Source organism: Cricetulus griseus, chromosome 2 (genome assembly GCF_003668045.3).
Source record: "Cricetulus griseus strain 17A/GY chromosome 2, alternate assembly CriGri-PICRH-1.0, whole genome shotgun sequence".
NCBI classification, from domain to species: Eukaryota; Metazoa; Chordata; class Mammalia; order Rodentia; family Cricetidae; genus Cricetulus; species Cricetulus griseus.
The window spans coordinates 24,468,167-24,489,030 of NC_048595.1; the positions used below are offsets into that span (position 1 = coordinate 24,468,167).

General features: G+C 46.8%; 1 protein-coding gene across 1 annotated transcript in view; it reads right to left on the bottom strand.

The window, feature by feature from the left end:
- Window positions 1-20,864, bottom strand: part of Csmd2 (CUB and Sushi multiple domains 2) — a 552,860-nt gene that overhangs the window by 6,337 nt on the left and 525,659 nt on the right. The window contains exons 57-65 of the mRNA XM_035438911.1: window positions 18,859-19,041; window positions 14,918-15,094; window positions 13,448-13,627; window positions 12,715-12,888; window positions 9,472-9,645; window positions 9,077-9,150; window positions 6,387-6,498; window positions 5,717-5,896; window positions 3,268-3,330 (exon numbers count right to left, since the gene is read on the bottom strand). Of these exons, the coding sequence (XP_035294802.1) occupies window positions 3,268-3,330; window positions 5,717-5,896; window positions 6,387-6,498; window positions 9,077-9,150; window positions 9,472-9,645; window positions 12,715-12,888; window positions 13,448-13,627; window positions 14,918-15,094; window positions 18,859-19,041 (1,317 nt within the window). The remainder of the gene's footprint in view (window positions 1-3,267; window positions 3,331-5,716; window positions 5,897-6,386; window positions 6,499-9,076; window positions 9,151-9,471; window positions 9,646-12,714; window positions 12,889-13,447; window positions 13,628-14,917; window positions 15,095-18,858; window positions 19,042-20,864) is intronic.

Below are 20,864 nucleotides of genomic sequence, written 5' to 3' on the forward strand. Positions count from 1 at the left end.
TGGAGGAAACTGAAACTGGCATATCAAAGAGGCATCTGGTATGTCCATGTTCATTGCAACTACTCGCAGAAACCAAATGACGACAACTGCAGTATCCATGGGTGAATGGATAAAGAAAATGGACTAAACAATAAACTATTATTATTTATCTCTAAAAAAGTAAAAAAGCCTTTCCTTTGTGATAACATGGCCGAACTTGAAGAACATGATGCTATATGAAATAAGCCAGAGGCAGAAAGATTATTGAGAGGTATCGCGTACAGACAACGCTAAAATGTCAAACTTTAGAAATGGGGAGAAGGGAATGGGGGTGTAAATGAATGATCAAAGGGAACAAAACTTTAGCTGGTCAGGAGGGACCTAGTGATCTACTGCCCAGTGTCATGACTATGGTTAACAATAATATACTGTATACTTTAAATATGTTTAAAGAGTGTATTTTAAATGTTCTAAGTGAGGTGATTATGCTAATTAGCTTCACGCAATAATATTACAATATATACACACAATATAACTTCATATTGTGCCTCATAAACGTGTATCTGTTAGTTAAGAGTAAAAACATAAATGTATTTGTCTATATGTGGAGATTAGCTGTTAAGTCAATGATAACCATCCATAGAACCATAGAGGTTAGATATAGAGTAAAAGATTAAAATTAGGGGATCAGACACATCTCTCCAGGAAAAAACAGAATAGATAGCTATGGATAGATGGGAGGCTGGAACTCGAGGACCAAGTGGGTGGGGGAAGAGGGGTATGAGAGAGGAAATACAAAGAGAGACACATAAAATTAAGGGCTGTTTGAGGGGTAGTATGGATATCTAATATAATAGAATCTTCCTAAAATACATACACATATGAAGGTGATCTACATGAAACTGCCAGTAAAGGGGGAGACAGAGCCCCAACTAGCCATCTCTTGTCTCCAAATAAAGCGTCTAATATGGGGAGTTGTTGGCCAAAGAGATCCCATTGGAATCCTTGATTAATCCGGGCTGTTGCCAAGGTAATAGGTTGTTCTCCACAGACTGATGGCAAGGCATAATTGCTGAAAACAACATCTACACAACTAGTTGAGCACAGAGAAATCAAGCTGGTGCCTACGTAAAGCCTTTACCCATATGTGCTAGCATCCTTTGTATGGGAAGGTACTATGCACAATACCAAAGGGGAAATGTACATACCAACTTAGTCACAAACCCTTTGGTCTGCAGCGGTACCTTGCCTGCCAGATATACTAGCGCGACAGTGGCACAAAATCTGTGGGAATATCTAACCAATATCTGATTTGACTTAAGGCAAGAGCCTGGCTTCCTCCCCTGCAGGCTGCAGCTCTATTCTGCAATTGAGCCATCTACCTCCCTCATGGGGGTCACCCTAGGGCTTAAATGACTCAACACTGCAAACCATGATACACTGTTGGGAGCCAAATCTCAGGGCTTGGCATGAGATCCTAGGCCATTCTTGGCCGGCCACATAGTAGTATATTGTAGGGGAACCTGTAGCCACGCCTGCTTAGGGGCTGGCTACAGGTCTGCCTGACCACGCCTGCGAGGGTGTGGTCAGGGTGATGTAGAGTGAGAGGTTCAGGGCTGCGTTTTCACTTTCGTTTCCCCTTTCAGCTTGCCACGCGGGCTGGCTAGGTCGCTCTGTAAGTAAGGCTTTTCCCTATTAAATACCCTTATATTTCTACTTGGCTCCTTATTGGTAACTTCCCACTTTATCTGGTGTCAGGAGCGGGACCTTGGCCCCATTTGGGACAGCCTGCTGGTCGTTCCCCCCCCATCCCCCACGGCAGACTAGGCTGGGAAAGTGCCCTCTCTCCACAGGTGCTCCTGGCTGAGCTATTCAGAACTGTCCGCCCAGCTTGGACAGTATATTAACCTTTACATAGCAGCTCCTTAGAACCTCAGCTCAAGAAAAGAAACAACTTGACCCAGTCCTCCACCCACAGGCTCAGTCACCTAGGCAACCCTTCCTGGACCTCTTACTCATGAAACTCTTTACCCTGCCAAACATCTTCTTTGTGGCTTCCTAATATCCTGCCTACACTAACACCTGGTGTACAAACAACCCATTCTACCCCTCCCCACATCCTGCTCTGACGACTATATAAGCTAGCCTGAGAAAAAAATAAAGTTTGCCACTTGATCAGAATTCTGTCTTGTGGTTGTTCTTTCTGCATCTCTTGTCCCCATTCCCTATCCCTGACTCTCTTGCCCCAGGTTGACATCCTGCAGGTCGGGACACTACACAATGTGGGTGCATAGAAGCTCCTGATGAGGGTGGCTACTCAACCATTCATCTTGGTGCCAGTGCTCTACAGCAAGCCTTTCCCTGCCCATTTTTCCTCACAGTAGCCTGACACTTGTCCATAGACATGACTGGTCAGGGACCGAAGTGATCTCTGAACTGAATCTATAGAACTTTAACACACATATCAATGTACCCTACTGTTTGGATCTGCAATGTTCCCCCAGAAGCTCACTATTAACACTTAGTTCCTAGCTTAGCACTTTAGGAGACAGTGGAAACTTCAGGAGTTGGAGCTGGGCAGGAGGTTTAGGTCAATGGGCCATAACATTGAAGGGAATGGTGGGGTCCCGGCCCCTTTATCTTCCTGTTTTTCTCACATCCAGTTGTGAGGTGAATAGGCTTTCTCTACAGTGTTCTCCCACCATGATATTTACTGCCTCACCACCAGTTTCAAAGTTTCAGGGCCAATCAATCTCGGATGGACTGCCAGAACCATGAATTTCATTGGCTATGATATTTGTTACAGCAATAGAAGGCAAAAAACCATGGTAAATAAAAGGAGAAGGTCCAAAATAGAGCATCAAAACATTGGTCAAACTGCACCCGTGGGTCTGTGCCCAGTTCTGGATGGGACACTCTTAAAGGCACAGTACCTGTCTTAAAGAGGTCCCTACTTCCGGGAAGCTCCCTGAGCATTTCCTAGGTCTCTGGGTTCGTTACCACATGCTGGTGGTGTTGTGCCAAGAAGGGCTATGGTACCCAGTGGTTCCAGAGTCTGGGGCTCTGGACACTCCTCTAGGGACCTTGGCTTCCTCTTCTGCTGAAGCTTCCCTGTAAGGGTCACTCCTCCTGAAGTCAGCCTGGCTTAGGAGTTGGCAGGGAACTGTCTGGTGTCTACAGAGGGTTTCCATTCCTTCCCATGCTGCGGGACCTATGTGCCTGAAACTGGCTAATGGCAAAGCAGAGACAGCTCCGGTTTCATGAGTCAGAGATCTGGACTCTGCCTACCTGAGGCTTGGGTGAGTGGAGGTTCTCGAACAGTGTTGACGGGTCTTCCACTGGGCGGGGCCTCTGCTGGGGAAAGGGAATGGGAAAAAAACAGAGTCAGTGTCTGGTCCACATTCTGTAGGAAAACAATGGTGGCTTTCTTTCTGAGGCTGGGGGAATGTGTTCACTGAGGTCTTGCTTTGGACTCCTCTTCTCCTACCAGGACAACAATGGGTCTGGTGATGTTACAGAAGCATCCCAGAATAGCACAATACACAGAAAAATGAGGGACTCAAACACATCAGTCACAGGTACTGCAGCATCAGGCGAGGCATTAAGATGGATATGCTTATGTGGCTGTTATTGTATTAAGTAAGAACAACTGTATTAAATAAGAACATCTCAAAATAGTTAAGAACAACTAAAAATAGAATTCTATGACCCAGCAAATTCACTACTGGTACACACCGAAAGGAACTGAAACCAGTGTGCTGGAGATGAATGAGCCTTATGCCTGTGTTTACTGCAGCACTGTTTACAGGGTCCAAGACATGCAGTCAACCTATCTGTCATTAGTGTGAACACACATACTACATGTCATGTACCATACACACATGCCACACATATACCATGTACTACGCCATATACCACACATACCTCACAGCACATACTATGCACACACATCTTATGCTACACATATACCATACACACACACACACACACACACACACACACACCTCATACCACATACCACACACACACACACACACACACACACACACCTCATACCACATACCACACACACACACACACACACACACTGTATATCATACACACACACACCTCACATCACATCATATACAAACACATACATATACCACATCATATACCCCACACCATATCTCTGTCACACATACCTCATACCACATATCACATACATTACACACTACACACTATATAGCCCGCACAATCTCACTGTCTCACACTTACCACGTACTACACATAGCTCACACCATGTACCACACACACACACACACACACACACACACACACACACACACACGCACACCAGACATCACAGACTTACACACCATACACCCCCACCACAAACATACAGCATACCATGCATCATACATGACATTTTCCAGGAAGTCTTCCCTGGCTTCTCCCTCCCCTCCTCCTCAATTCCATCACTCAGAGCATCTCCTGACTCCTCAAGGGGCCACTCCACTGATCCAGACATGGTGACCAGCATCATCTCCAGCATTCTTTATTTCTGTCTTCCATGTATGGCAGTGACACAATACATGGTGGCATGTGAACATGGCAATATTTTAAAATACCAGCTGTGTTAGGAGAACGGAGTCTTCAGGAAGCTACATCAAGGCTAGTGTACGGAAGAGGCAGCTGCCAGAGATAGACTAGAAGCCCCTGCTGCCTGGGCTTCACACAACCAAAAGAGCATGCTCAGAAAAGCCTTCCTTCCCCATACAAACATAGGAGAGGTGGGTGTGGTGTAAATGACCCACAAAGGGCACGGTGCTGGTGGCCAGTGCTCTGGGGCTTTTCTCTCAGCTCTCTAGCCCACACCCAATCCTCGCAGTGTTTTCTCTTTCTTCCCAAACTGTCTTTCTTCCCACTTCTACCCTCACGGGCCTGGAGACTCTTGGCAGGGCCCCTGGGTCACATATCATGCCTGTAACGTGACAACGTGCCTTACTGTGAATTCCTTTAGGACAGAGTTGTGTCTTTCACCCCTGAGCACGCTGTGGCCAGATCAGGTGAGTGACAATAAGATTACCTGGAGGAGGTGATAAAGACATGCATTCTTCCAGCCAGGTAGAAGGAGCTGGGTGGGACAGTGTGGTGTGCTGATGTGGGATGCCCTTCTGTAGGCTGTGACTATGTTTTATTGTTATTGCTGATTTGGCCAATAGCCAGGCAGAATAGAGCCAGGCAAAAAATCCAAACAAAGATACAGGGAAAAAAAAGAAAGTGGAGTCTGGGAGATTCCAGCAACTGCTTGAGAAGCAAGATGTGAGGTAATGCCATGATTATGTGGCAATATATAAAATAATAAAAATGGGTTAATTTAAGTTATAAGAGCTAGTTAATAATAAGCCTGAGCTAATAGGCCAAACCGTTTGTAACTAATATTAAGCCTCAGAGTGATTATTTTATAAATGGCCTTGGGGACCGTTGGGTGGGAGAGAAACCAGTCCAGTGGGACTGGACAAGACAGAAAAAAGTGTCCAGCTACAGTGTGTACTTGCTTAAGTGAATGGATGGCGTGTGTTTGCTTAAGTGGAGGCAGGTGGTGGATTCAACACAGGTTTGTGTGAGCTGTTCTGAAGTGGTCTCCTGTCTCTGTAACACTTCAATCAGAAGTAGGGTTTGTCCTCCTCCTGGTCTTATTACAGTGCCTGCCAGCCCTTCCTTCCCTGCTTCCGCCTTAGAGAGGTTTGCTCACCCAGGCAGACTGGTGGCTTGCCTGTCCAACTGCCATCAGCTTTGCAGGTGCGATGCTCAGAGCCACCTCTGAGGGAGAAGCCCTCTTGGCAGGAGTAGATGAGTGTGTAACCCATGGATGGCAGGTCCAGTGCCCCGACGTTGGCATGTGTGGGTGTCTCTGGCTGCTTGCAGTGGTGGGCTAAGTGGGAACAAAGACAACGTGAGGCCCAAGAAATCTGGGATTTGAATATTATGGGACAGATACATTTGAGGGGCTTCTTCTCCATACCCTATCCCTATATAGAACTCTGTTCCTTTCCATCTCTGCCCTTTAATGCCTGGCTCCCCCTCCTTTACCTCTTTGCAAACCCACACTCTAGGTCTCTAGGAATATCCTAGCATGATGGCTTAGTCAGTCACAGGGAACCTCAGTCAGCAACTCTGAGAAAATGAACCCAATGTCTGCAATGACCCTGCCTCCCTGGTTCTTTGTTCTCACTGGGTCTCTATTGCTTGTTCTTTGCTAAGGCATAGGGATGGCCTTCGAATTCCAGGATGCAGAAACATCCTTGAGGTCCCAACATGCATGTACTACAGAGAGATCAACACTGGTCTTAATGGGAGCACGTCCCACCACGCCAGCCTGGACCAGTGGGTGAAGTGTGGCATCAGGTGAGGGTGGCACTCACGGACACAGTCGGGTGGGGTTCCACTCCAGGTCAGGTTGGGAAGGCAGGTCCTGGTGGTGGAGCCCTGAAGCAGGTAACCTTTCTGACAACGGAAGAGCACCGTGCTTCCAACCTACGGCCAGAACATAAGGCCCCCATGTCATCTTCCAACTGGCAGTGCTTCATAGGCAACCAGTCACTCACTTCCCAGGAGAGAACGCCAACTCAGGCTGTTGCCTGTGTTTGCATCATGAAGCTTCTCTGGCTGAGTTTTATTGGTCCCCTGGGACAGTTGCAAGTATGCCTTGTGGTCAGATAGTGCCCTTACTGGGCATGTCACATTGATAAGGTGTGCAGAATTGGGTCACCCATTTCCCCCTTAGATGGAAGACTAGACCTCAGTCTCCCTGGACACAAAGAGGAGGGTGGTTGCTGTGCCAGTATGACACCGGGAATCTGTGATATTCAAGTGTGATGGTGGAGTTGAAAGCATTTTACAAAATGCAAAGAACTGTGCAAAATTAAACGATCACTTCTGCGTCCCTTTCTTCTATGAAACTCTACATTCTAAGAATTGGAGATCTGTCCTCTTAGTGGTGGTGGCCCCTGAAGAATCTGGGCTTTGGAAAAGTCTGTCAGAGAGAACTGTTGCCCTCTCTCTGCTTCTCCGTTTGGCTGTGTCCTCACCTCTATCCTCCAAGAGTCACTGGCTGTCTGGCTCCACTGGCATCTTCTGTCCATTTGGCTTAATGGACAGGTCAGTTTCCCACAATGCAACTCAGACTGTAGCATCTCCCAGCTCCATTGTTCATGGGTCCTTATACCTACGAGCTCAGATTCAGACTCAAGGCAGGGCTCTTCATTTCACCGGTTCCCTCCACACCCAGCCTGTTCTCGTAGGCTTCCTCATTTGATTCAACAAATTGACCACCTCCATCTGCCTAGTCAGCCAAAGCAAAACCAGCAAGCTAAGTCTGATTCCACCCAACCCCGCAATCCTATCATGGGTCCTCAGCTCTAGGGAAGCACAAAGTGAACACAGTGCACCCTGAAGGCTCTACTGTCTTCGCTCTCCCACAATGCTGCCCCCTCTTTCAACCCAGTCACAATAGCAGGGGGCTCCCTTGACTACCCGCTTCATGCTTCTCTTTTTGAACCTCCATGTTTTCTGTCCTTGACTCAGCAGCCCGAGTGTCATTTTGAAATAGTGCATCAGAGCCATTGCCTTTGACAGCAGAATGGAATCCAGAAATACACACATTGGCAGGCCCTGCAAGACGACCATGCCTTTGTCTTTACCAAAGTCATGACATGATACAGAGCCACCACACAACCTGGGGGCTGGAATACTGAGGTCACAGGTGCCTCATCTATAAGTCCCTTCCCTGCTCCATTCCTCAGCTCTTCTCAGGTAACTGCTATCTTGAGTTTTGTGTTTTCAGTTTCTTCGCCTTGCAATAGAAATTCTATCACACATATTATGGACATGCACAAATAGGTGAATGTGTACTGTTTTAATCTTCATAGCATCTCTACCATTCAATAGTATGTTTCTATGACCCACCCATGGCACATAGAGCTGGGGTTCATTCATGTTGCCTGCTCTATAATAATCCATCCTATGAACATAACACATTTCTTCTTGTTGCTTGGTGACAGGCACAAGGGTGTCTCTTGGGGTATGTTTCCATGAGTGGAACTTTCAAGCCGTGGAGTGTGTGTAACCTCCCCCGTCAGCATCAAGATGTTTTAAGACCTCGCTTAGGTCTCTGGCCCTCTCTTCACTTTCTGTACTGCAGCCCACCCTGACTGGTCTGTCACCCAGGCCTGGCTCTATTCATCCATTCTCTGCCTCAGCGCTCCTGTACATGGGACATTTACTCAATCAGAAATGTGGCCCTGTCCTGAATAGGGCTGGCTTTCTTGTCATGAAGCCCACAGTTCAAATGTCACCTTTAGAAGGGTTCTTCCCTGACTCCCATTTCTGAAGCAGCAATTCTCCCCGTTTACATCCTTCTATATGGTACCATGTGACATGCTCTTAGAAGCAATCTAGTTTTCATGGTTACTGTTGCTAGGAAGTCTCTTTAGAACAGTGTCCCAGCCATTCCATGCCTTATGAATGCCTAGCACCTGGGACAGCTCATAGTTTTGGGTGAGAACAGGAGAGATAGAGATAGTAAACTACTCCAGTTGACCAGGTCCTGGTCTGTCACTCCAGGTTAGTTCAGGACCCATGTTGGGCCCCAGCTAACTGTCTTGACCTGAGCATACCCTGATCTCCCTGGTTCCTGTAGTCTACTCAGTGCCATCCAGGCTGCCTAAGGTTCATTCTGAGACAGATGAGTAGGACCTACATGCAGATGGGAAGGCGCTTGGGCAGATGCCTCATGCCTAGCTCTGCTGGCACCCACTGCCCTAGTGAGTCTTGTTTGCGGTTGGAGTGTGGTTGTCTTGTTTATTTTGGTATTTCTGCAAACATCCTGCCCCAACCCTGGGGTTCCTGGGAACTGTTCATGGCTCCACCTACTGCCACCTTCCATATCAGCCTGGCTGATGGACACTGGCACCTTCCATTTCTGAAGGATGTTCTATGGAGCACTTCCTTCTTCCCTTTCTGAGGTCTGTCCTTCCTGTGCTGCTCCCAGGGCCTCTGGTGCTGACAGTGGAAGGGAGGGACAGGGGACAGAAAGGCTGATTTGAGCTCATACCTGATAGCCCTGGGAGCTGTTCTGTATCCCGAACTGTGGCATGCCGGGATCTGCACACGTGGTCAGTGTGGGATCTGGATGACCAAAAACAAAGAAGCAGACCACATGGTCACTGGCGTTTTCACCACTCACCTTGTTCCGATCTGGGGGTCAATGGAAGAGACCAGAGCTTCCTCCTGACCCCACCTTCTAACCTTTCCACTGTCTCAGAGATCTGAGCTGCCATTGAATTCCCTGGTACATTAGCTCTCGCTGTCCATCACTCTGCTCCGAGAAGTTCAGGGAAGGACTCCTTCTCCACCATGAGTGAGACCGCGAAGACAGGGAAGTGGAGCCATCACTCAACCCCCCATCACAGCGGCCCACCAGCAGGCACCGCCTCCAGCCCCTCTTACCTATGCAGCTGGGCTGGGTGCCACTCCACGTCCCGTCTGACTGGCAAAACCTCCGTGGGGAGCCCACCAGCACCAGAGGGGGATGGCAGGAGTAGGACACAGATGACCTATAGGAGAAACCACGGTCTTCTCTCCTCCCTCGAGGTGGGACCCCTGGGTCTCCGCAGAACACAGCTGGAAAGGCAAGAGATAAAGGTGGGTCCACGATGCTTTCTAGAACCTCCCCTTCTCCCCACCTAGCTTTTTTTTTTTGTAGTGTTTTGCTCTGGGTTTACTTGAACCCTGGAAACTGGAGCATGCCTGGGGAAGTGCTTGGGGTCTCTTGCTATGTGTGGCCACAAGCTTCCTCTCATCCTTGCACTAAGGGAGCTTACTAACCTCTTCTGATTAATGGAGTGACATTACAGGAAGTTTGGACATTGAGGTGGATGGGGCTTATAGCTCAGTGGTAGGGCGTGTGTGCCTAGCCTGGGTGAGGCTGTATGACTGAGCTCCAGCCTCACAAAACAAACAAACCATCTAGAACATTCTCTTCATTTTCAGACATGTCCTCTGGTTTCCATCACTTGTATACACCGTGCACAGTTGCAAAGTCAATGCCCACATGATTTCAATCGTTAAATAATTTACGCCTGTAAGTCTATCTCCACTTCTATAGGATGCCACAATTTATTTCCCAGCTCTTCTCTTCTGTGCTCCACTGAAGGCTGAATCTGACAGTGTGTTTGGTGGCCCTGGGGCCAGGCAAAGAGGGAGTTTGGAGCTGTCCTTTAGATGGCTGAATAATGGGTGACTCTAGCTGGCCACCTTTGCTGCTGCACTTACACACATACCGCAAAGTTTGTGGAAAAGGACCAAAGATTTCTCTGCTTTTTAAGGACTCCCACTCCCATCAAACAAGTGGTTTGTACCCTCCCTACTTTTCTTAGGAACAAGGGGCAAATAAACTAGATATAAATAGTTGCCTGCTATTCTTCAGTTCCACCTTTATGGTAATGTTGGGTAATTTATGATCATCGTGGACAATTGTGAACAACCAAGAAAACTATAAGGGATGGGGGAGGGGAATAGGGCTGGAGAGAATACTCAGAGGTTAAGAGCACTGGCTGCTTGTGCTTCCAGAGGTCCTGAGTTCAATTCCCAACAACCACATAGTGGCTCACAGCCATCTATAAGATAAGGTGCCCTCTTCTGGCATGTAGGCATACATGCTGGCAGAACACAGTATACATAATAAATAAGTAAATCTTTTAAAAGGAGGGGGTTGGGGGAGAAAAAGGAAAAGAAAGCATCCTCATAACTGTCTGTTTTGTAAGTTGACACTCTTTCTAGAAGGCATTTTGGCAATTCATGTCAGGAAGTACAGAGTGCCTTCCCTTTGGCCCAGCACACTCACTTCTAGAACAAGAGCGAAGAAATGCTGTTTTTAGGTATTTTTATTACTTAGTTGCTTTAACATGCTTGACTTGGAGATAACCCTATTTCTTCACTAATAGGAGAAGGTTAAACCAATTTGGGAATACACAACAAGGAGCTCTTTAAAGCCGTCAAAAATGGGGTCTGGAGAGATGGTTTAGTGATTAAGAGCACATGTTGCTCTCCAAGAGGACCTCAGTTTGGTTTCCAGTAACCAGGTCAGGTGGTTCACTACCACTGGCAAATCCCCGCTCCCTCCCCACACATAAAAAGTAAATCTTTAAAAATGTTTTAAAAGCCATTAAAAATGATGGTGCACAGATCAGTATGTATTGACTGACTCAGACTCTTGGGAAGTTCTTGGTGGCTGGCCAATAAATACAGGTCATGAAATAATGTGTAAGGATCCAATTCCATTTATAAGAACTTGAACATATCTCATTATAACTATGATTATGTTTGGAAAGTTTTATTTCTTTCCTTTATGTTTTTTTAAATAGTGTACGTGTGTGTGTGTGTGTGTGTGTGTGTGTGTGTGTGTGTGTGTGTGCAAGAGTGGGGAGTGTGTGCACTTGCGAGCTTCTAGTATGTGCAAGTGAAAGCCAGAGGACAACTTCGGCTGTCATTCTTCAGGTGTAGTCCACCTTGTTTTTTGTGACAGGGTCTCTCATTGGCCTGGACCCTGCCGAGCATGCTAAGCTGGCTGACCAGCAAGCTCAGGGGGGTTTGTCTATTTCTGCCTCCCCAGTACTGGAATTACAAATTCTTGCCAACACACTCACCTTTTTGTCTAAAATGTGGGTTCTGGGGATCAAACTCCGGTTCCTATGCTTGCAAGGCAATTACTTTAGTGAGTGAGTTATTTCCCCAGCTACAGTACAGTTTTTGTTGCTTTTTGAACAATGACTATAATTCATTGTTGTTTTTTGTGCATTGGGGATGGAAACCAGAATGCCATATTTATTATGCATGCACTTTGCTACTGAGCCAGACCCCACCCTTCATAATGACTATACAAAGGCAATTCAGACCTTTGTTTTGGTAGGAAAAACAAAGTTGAGTCCAGACAACCCTGAGGCTGTGCCCTGGCATATGTCTCCTTAGTGTCTTGAAAATGACATAGGTGTTAACCATAAACAACATCCCTGTTTTTTCATATTTTTTTTCTGAGCTATTGATCCTAACCATGGTGGCAATTCCCAAAGTAAAGAAAATTTCACAGGTACTTAACAGTGGCCAGGGTATGTAGACTATTTCTTAGGGATAACAGTAGGAGAACAACTGGTAAACCCTACTTTTGTGTGCAGCATGAAGATGGAATGAATTTTCCAAAGCCCACTCATGTCGTGCATATAGAATCCTGCAGCCCACTTCTTTCGGAACCCAGGAAACCTGAGTCCTGGAATGGACTGGAGCTCATCAGAACACAGCTGGGCCAGATGGACAATGGATAGTCTCTTGACAGAAAGCTAGAGTCCCCAGCACATCTTTCTATGAAGAGAGACTTGTCTCTGACATGGGATGGCCTCACATCCTTGGGTACTTGTCCCACTTGGCGAACAACCCTTCAGGTTAGAGGACACTGCTGTTACCTCTAACTTCATTTGTTTCTACTGTGACTTCAGCTGGTGTTGAGTTCAGGCTTCCATTAAAATATTCTCAATTTCTTCCCTTAATTTTCCCTCCTGCTTTAATGGTGTCTTGAGAAAGACCTCTGCTTTGGGGGTGGGGGCTAATGACTCTATGTTTTCTGTGTATACACAGAGCTCTGTGTATACATGTGTGCCATTGAGAGGGGGGAATGACCCTTAGGAGTCAGTCACTCACGGAAGCACTGAGGCAGCTCTCCGGTCCAGGATCCATTTCCCTCACAGGTGAGCACGGCAGGCAAGGAGAGCTGGTACCCCTCCAGGCAGGCATAGCTCACACTAGAGCCCCACATGAAGTCAGACCCCACCACTTTCCCATTAGGGATGAGCTGAGGAGGTTTGCACATGATAGCTGTGGGGAGAGCAGAGGAAGCTGAGTTCTGGGACTGTCGTGAGGAAGCCAGCCTGATTACTGTCACCAGTACCACCAGCTATCCGGAATCAACTGGAGTCTGGGCCAAGCAGAAACTAGAAGGGCTCTGTGGCCCCTCTGATCTTTTACTTTACACTGACCCATCTCACATATAACACTCTTGTTCTCACATCACATCATATATATATATATATATATATATATATATATTATCATATATATATATATATAGCACTATATATATATAGCACTTCTATTCTCCCGTCACATCATCTCATATATAACACCTCTGTTCTCTCTCCCGTCACATCATCTCATATATAACACCTCTGTTCTCCCATCACATAGCCCTCCAGGATGCTTGAGGCTCAGACCTTGTCTCAGTATCTTCCAACTTCCTGACAATCACTGCACAGGACCAGTCTTCATCTTGCACAACTCTGCTGTGATGCCACCCCTCCCTTCTGGATGTTTAAGGCTAATGCCTACTTCTGTATCTTCTTTGGTCCCCATCCACATCCTCAGCCTCCAGATGTACCTTTGCAAACTGGCTTGGTACCATTCCATGTCCGGTCCTTGGTGCAGCTTAGCACAGATACTCTGTGTGATTCCATCATGTGGCCAGGGACACACTGGTATGTCACAGTTTTGTTGTACCGGAAGTCATTGCCCAGCCGGATGCCATTGGCTGGAATTCCAGGATCACCGCAGTTTATGACTAGAGTAAGAGAGACACAGCACTGGTCACTTCTATCCCACACCTGTGTGTCTCCAGCATCTTGGTCCATCTCCATCACTCCTGCACCCACCCAAGAAGGAATTGTCAGACCAGCCAAGCCCTGGGCAACAATGGGCGCAGCCAAATTTCCCTGCATCAGCTGACCCACAGGCCCACTGTCCATGTCTATACTATGTGTGCCATCCATCTGCACTGTGGCCTCCTTTCTTAGTCAAACCCACTCCTTTGAGAGGAAGGGCCACACAACTTTTTTCCTAAAGCAGGTGAAGTCTTAGACTGAGGAACCTAAGATGTTTTTATTAATGGATCAAAAAGGCAGTTTGCCCAGGGATGCAGCGTATCTCATGGCAGTCTTTCTAGAAGACTTTTTCAGACCGAAATGGCCCAGAATCAGGGTCTTAGGATCTAATGCAAGAATCACGTCTCTGTTTTGGTATTGAGACAGGTATGACCTGTATGTATGCATGTATCTGTGAATTTAATATGCAATTTCTGATGAAGTCTGAACTCACAGAGCTGACTTTGAAAGGAAGAATGCCAGGGTTACTCAGTCCATCTCTTTCCTCCCCTGGGTCCCACAGTACTTGGCCTTCTAAGGAAAAGGCTCCGGGGTACTGTGGGAGGGTCTAGGAAGGGGGGTGCTAGGCAGATACCATGCTCAGGAGCTGGGCTGGGGTGGAGATGGGTCTGAGGAAGGGCAAGACATAAAGATGGTGGGTGGTGACAGCTTCAAAGTGGAGAGAGTATGACAGCCCTGAGTCTTTGTCCTGAAAGGAAAGAGAAAGCCCAAGGAATGGGCTAGAACCTAAATAATGGCTGATATATTGATTAACCTCTCTGAACTTTAGCTGTCATTCACATATATGTAATATTATATATTTTGGCATATAATAAATAACTATCAATTTATAATAACTGTATGCAATTATATATGATTATTAATGTATTAATTTTTATTGTTAAATATTAAATGTATTACCAATTTGTTATTAAAACACATTCCTCAGAGAGTAGGTACCCAATGCTACCTCATAGGGTTTTGGTGAGACTCTGGCACCATTTGCATGGGAGATGAATCACTTAGTTCCATGGCTGCCACATAGAACATGCTCAATACACAGAGGCTATTTGAGTGTAAACTTGCATTCTGGCTTATGTTCCTACTCCAACCATTTCCTCCAGACCCCCACTGACAGCTTCATTCATTTGGGAGGGACTGGGTGCTCTGAACTATCATTTACCACAGAGCCCAGGGGGCCTGGCTCTCACCTGTGCACTCTGGGTCGCTGCCTGTCCAGGTGCCATTGACCGAGCAGTGTCGGCTGAGCAGGCCTGTGGCATAATAGCCTTCACGACACTCATAGACAATGGAACTGGAGAACACTAGACCATCACTGAACACCACTCGGGCGTTGCTTGGAGTTCCCGGGTTCCCACATGAGATCACTGGGGAAACAAAAGAAATCATTATTCCCCAGGATCAAAGCTGCCTGAGACAAAGACCCACATAGGACCCCGAAGATGAGGACATATATGATTTTGTGTCTGATCGTGTCATAGAAAAGGACAGATCTGTAATAGATTTTTCTTCTAAAATGATCTTACTTGTATGTGTGTGTTCTTTTGTGCAAGTGTGCCTGTACATGTGTGAACACGTGTGTGGAGGTGAGTGGAGGACGTCACGTCTCTTTTTTGATCACTCTCCATCTTATTTATTTATTTATTTATTTATTTATTTATTTATTTATAGATAGAGTCTCTCACTGAATCTGAGTTCATCAGTTGGCTAGGCTGGCTGGCCGATGGGCTCCAGGGATCCGCCTATCTCTGCCTCCTCCTTCTCCCAGCACTAAGGCTCTAAGCACAAGTCACCATGCCCATTTCTACAGGGGTGCTAAAGTTCAGAACTCAGGCCCTCAGGCTTGCACGGCAGGCATTTCACTGACCGAGCCACCTCCCAGCCCTCATTCTAATTCCACACTCCTACCATCTGTGATGATGTTTACATAAAGTCCCTTCTAGACGCTTCTCCAGGATTCTGGCTAATGGGACTCTCAATCTGGCAGATCTTTTATTTTTTTAATTGAAAATAAAGTTATTTTCATACAATATATTCTGATCATGGTTTCCCCTCCCTCATTTCCTGGGTATTTCCTGACTTCCCACTGCCCCCATTCTACACCATGTTTCTCTTTCTGGTTGATCTGTTTATTGAGTCTTTGGTATCCACAGAAAGGGAAGTTTAAAGCAGGGGAGAAAGCCAGAAGCTAGAACTCTACAAACGAACTACCGCAGCCCTAGTCCCCAGCAGCAGATACTGGCTTAGCTTGTTATACAGCACATGAAGAAAGGTTAGCACAACGCTAGACTTTTTCACCCCTCAGTTTTAAAAATTAGGCATAAGAATTTAACAAGTTTTGTTTCCTAGCATTCTTCAAAGGTGAGTTTATTTAGGACCATTTGAACCCCTGGATTTAAATATACTTAGCATATCAGCATCCATGGCTGCTGTTCCTGTTGGCATTCAAGCTGTCCCACCTTTGGTCCAGGGGAGCTTCTTCAATATGGCCCCTGGGTTTTTGTCACATGACCCCAAAGGGTTCCTTGCTGGAGAGATGGGATATTCTGGGCTTATCTTGTATATTCCCTGACCTAGCTCTGCAACATTTCTCCAAAGAACCTGGATCCTTTTCATGGAGGATAGGTTTAGAGACCACAACGTGGGCACTAAGGGACCACATCATGGCCAGACAGTCATTGATTCTAGATGTTTGGGCTGCATAGATAACTTTTTGAATAGAAAATATGTCAAGAGAGTATAGTGACACTGCCAGTCCAACTTTGGGATTAGAAGTCTGCCTTAACTTCTTTGAAAATAGAAAAGTTTTTAAGAAGTGTGTGTGTGTGTGTGTGTGTGTGTGTGTGTGTGTGTGTGTGTGTGTGTGTGATGTGCACATCTGTGTGCACACACCAGCACGTGTCCCTTGCATATCTACAGAGGCCAGAGGACGATGTTGGGTAACCCACTCTATCATTCTCTACCTTATAACTTTGAGGCAGGGTCTCTTGCTGAACCTGGATCTAGGTTGGTGGTCAGCAAGACATAGCAATCTTCCTTTCTCTGCTCCCTGAAGCAGTGGCATTAAATGTATATAGCTATACCTGGCTATTCTTTTTAAATGTGGGTGCTGGGGATTTGAACTCAGCCCCTTCTATTTGTATCACAAGCATTCCTACCTGTGAAGCAATCTCCATGGCCCCCACTTCTTTATTTTTATATGCTGAAAACCTTGGCTCTTGATGATAATAAATAATTACTATTTGTCTCTATTTTACATTTCATATATAATAGCTTTGTATAATAACATCAACATTGTTTCTGTTGGGAGCCAGGCAACCCAAGGCTTTCCCTGAGGCCCAGATGTATGGAGAATGAACATCTGTCTAAAACCAGGAATATACTTGGCAAGGCCAGTAATGACCTGGGCCGGGGTCTTGGGGGAGCTGTAAGTTCATCCTGAGAACTCAACTTTTCCCCTCTAAGGGGATATGGTTATCAGTTCCAGGGCCACTGATCACTCTTTTGTAATGCACTTGAGAAATTGTGTGTTCCCCTCATGCAACATTGCTTGATTGGCTCTCTGCCGACTTTATCCTGTTGCAGATGGCTTTCCTCTTACCCTGTCCCATTTCTTCCCCAGAAAACTGTATTTAAGATGCTATAGTTCTTACTAAACTTGCTTGGCTAAGACATAGCTTGTGTAAGACCTCCTGGTTCCAACGTTCCTATCTTCTTTATTTTCTGATCCCCTGGTCGTTCCTCTCAGTGACCTGTCAGTGTGTGTCCTGTCTGCTGCCTCTTCTCTCCAAGGAGGTCCCTCAGAACCAGTTCTCTGGTGATCTTTGGTCTGATCCTAGGATCTGTGGATTCCACCACTTTTTTACTGGCTCCTACTCTACCTATGAACCCACCCCTTCCTTGGTCAGCTTAGATGCTCAAATTAACCACTGCCAAGCCCCTTTTGCCCCGTCCTCTCTGCCCCACCCGCCTTGCTCCACTGTCTCAACTGCTGTCTCAACTGCTTGGAGAAGCTTCACTCCTGACTCCAGAGCACTCTGTGACTGGTCACATGGTCACATGGTTGGACCGTCTGGCGCTGACTGCTTCTACAATGAATGGCTGACTCCAGTCCACATGAGTTCTCAGCGCTGCTTGGCAGTGGCATGTGTTCCTGTCGCTACCCCAGCTTCCTACATAGTCAAGTCACGTCATCCCCTCCTCAGTTTTCTTGTTCAACCTCATTCAAAGCTATTAACACTTGCTCTGAACTAGGGCAGTTCAGAGCTTTGCTTTATAGAAAGAAAAGAGTCAGAGAGAGACGGTGAGAGATGGAGAGAGTCAGAAAGAGACAGACACACAGACAGTTGTAAACAGATTTTGGAAAGAGATATTTTAAGATAGAATTCTCTCCCCAGATATTTAGGAGTGGCTTTCCCTGTTGGTGCTGCCTTGGAAGACATCCCCGAGGCCCATATTACAACCTTAATCTGAATTGGCTTGCAAGCTCTGATTGACCAAGATATGTGTCTTAGTCTATCCAGGCCTCTGTAACACAACTCTAAATCAGGCAGCTTTGAAACACTGAAGTTTCACTTTCTGTTTCAGAGGCCGAGAGCCCCAAGATGAAGAGGCCTGTAAGTTCCACATCTGGCAAGAATCTTCCTTCTGGTTTGTGCTGGTGGCATCTCACTGTGTCCTCATACAGTAGGAAGGGCAGGGTGTTCTCTGTTCCCTTTCATGAGAGCTTGACATGAGGGCTTACCCTCATGACCTGGTACCTTCCCAGAGAACCCACTATCATGGTGATGAGAGTTCACGCTATATGAATTTTGGGAGGATGCGGGTGTGCAGACCACACAGTGTGTCTGTTCTGATCACCCTTGTGTCTCTAACACAGTCCATAACATTTAGCACATGATTGCTGAATTAAACTACAGGGAAAATTAACAATATATTGTGTTATTTAAACTTCTTTAGCTTTTCCTCTTTTACATGAGGGGAGAGCATATTTATCTTTGGATCACTAATAAAAGTGGCCATGAGCTGCCTGTTGATGTCCACTGTCCACCAGGGTGGGCATCTGGGGCATGACTGGGAGCAGGCGTGCTGGGCAAGGCAGGGGGAGAGGCAGGAGGGTCACATACATTACCTCCACATTCAGGCTGAGACCCGCTCCATGAGCCATTGGCTTGGCATGTTCGCTCTGAGGATCCTCGGAGTACGTGGCCAGCTTCACAACTGAATCGCATCAGGCTGCCTGCGGCAAAGCTGTCCCCTAGACGGATGCCATGGGCTGGGATCCCTGGGTCACCACAAACCCCTGTGCTGGTCCCTGTGAAAGGAGAACCCAGCAAACATTGAGGGAATTTTATTGTTTGTTCTTAAATGGATGCAAATGGAGCTGAGTTCTGGGGAAGAGAAAGAGATATGGTGTTAAGGACGAAACCATGAACCCTGTGGATGATGGAGGTGATAAAGGACTGTGCCCAGCCCACAGTGTCTGCACTAATTACAGCTTAAGTGTTCAGGAGGTGAGGTGAGGGAGGGCAGACACCAGCAGGCAGAGTCTGAGGGAACCAGGTTCCATGTATGGAGACACACTACAGAGCCCCACAGAGGAGCAAGATGTCAGAATCAGTGTTCTACCTCACCACCACTCGTCAGAGCACACAGATCAGATCCTTGGGAAGTCCTCGGGAGCCACACAGGAAGGGAAGCTCCAGTGGTCCAGGCTGCCACATCTCCTGCGCCTCCCTCTCGACTCATCTCCTCCCGTACCAGCTGACCAACGGTGCCCTCTCCATCCTCAGCATCACTCTGGGTCTTAGCTCAGATGCCCACCATTCTTTTGCCTCCCAAGCAGTCCCTTCCTCTTAATTTCTACCCCCTGAAGCACCAACCTTAACCACCCTTGAACAACCACCTCACCCCATTTCTTTCCTGTAAGAACATCTCTGGGGGATTTTTTAGTGCTGACAGGATTCAACCTCAAACTCTTCACCTCAGTTTTACCGTCCAACACCTCAGCCTGAACTTGATTCTTGCCTTTGTCTTCTATTACTTTAAACGTGTTTTAATCTGTCTGGTGTGTGTGTGTGTGTGTGTGGTGTGTGTGTGTGTATGTGTGTGTGTGTGTGTGTGTGTGTGTGTGTGTTGCTCCTCTCTGTAGAGGCTGGTCTCCCCACTCCCCTCCTCACCCTTTTTCTTGAGACAGGGTTTCTCTGTAGCTTTGTAGGCTGTCCTGGAGCTCCTTCTGGAGACCAGGGTAGCCTTGAACTTACAGAGATCTGCCTGCCTCTGCCTCCCAAGTGCTGGGATTAAAGGCGTGCATCACCAACACCTGGCTCCCTTTCCCCCTTTTATGATCCCTTTCCCTAATAAAACAAACAAACAAACAAACAAACAAACAAATCCTCTGCTTGAACCCTGTCTCATGGCATCTTTCTTTCGTACATGGCTTTTCTTAAATTACAACAGAGATGGGGCTCTTTGTGATTGGGAGACTGAGATCTCTATCCCTAGGAAGGGACTGGAAGGGCTAAGGGTTGGTAATGGGAAGACAGGCTCCCTGGGGGAATCTCAGGCTACAGAGCATCTGCCCCCTGGAGGCCTTCTTCGGTGGTGCCATGTAGGCTTACCCCAAAGAAGACTCACCTCTGTAGTTTTAGCCCCATGGTTTCTGTTATTGGTACAATTCACTTTCAGATGTTTTGTTCTATTGTAAGACATTACGGATGAATTTCTGGTTTAGGAAATGTGGACATGGGATCTTTGGTGCTGGCTGCATCTGCTGCTTCAGTAACATGCCAGGGTTCGCCTGGGGACTAGTGATTAGAAGTCAGTAGAAGGACATTCCTGGGGACTAGCGTCTCAGTGACTATCCCAGGAGGCAGTCAGGACATGAGACAAGTAAAATTAGGTACTGATGATTGAGAATGAGACAGATTGGGGCCCAGAGAGTCTGAAACAGGGGAGAAAAGATCACAGGGCTACGTAGGCCTGGACCTGGATTGTCATCCCCAGGAGCACATGGACTCAGATTTCTAGATATAACTAAAGGTCCAGATGGACATCATCAAGCAGTGCCCTTGGCTGTTGGCTGTTTGGACTCAGTCAGAACTGATGAAGGGCTGAAGTACCCTCGGAGTCCCTTCT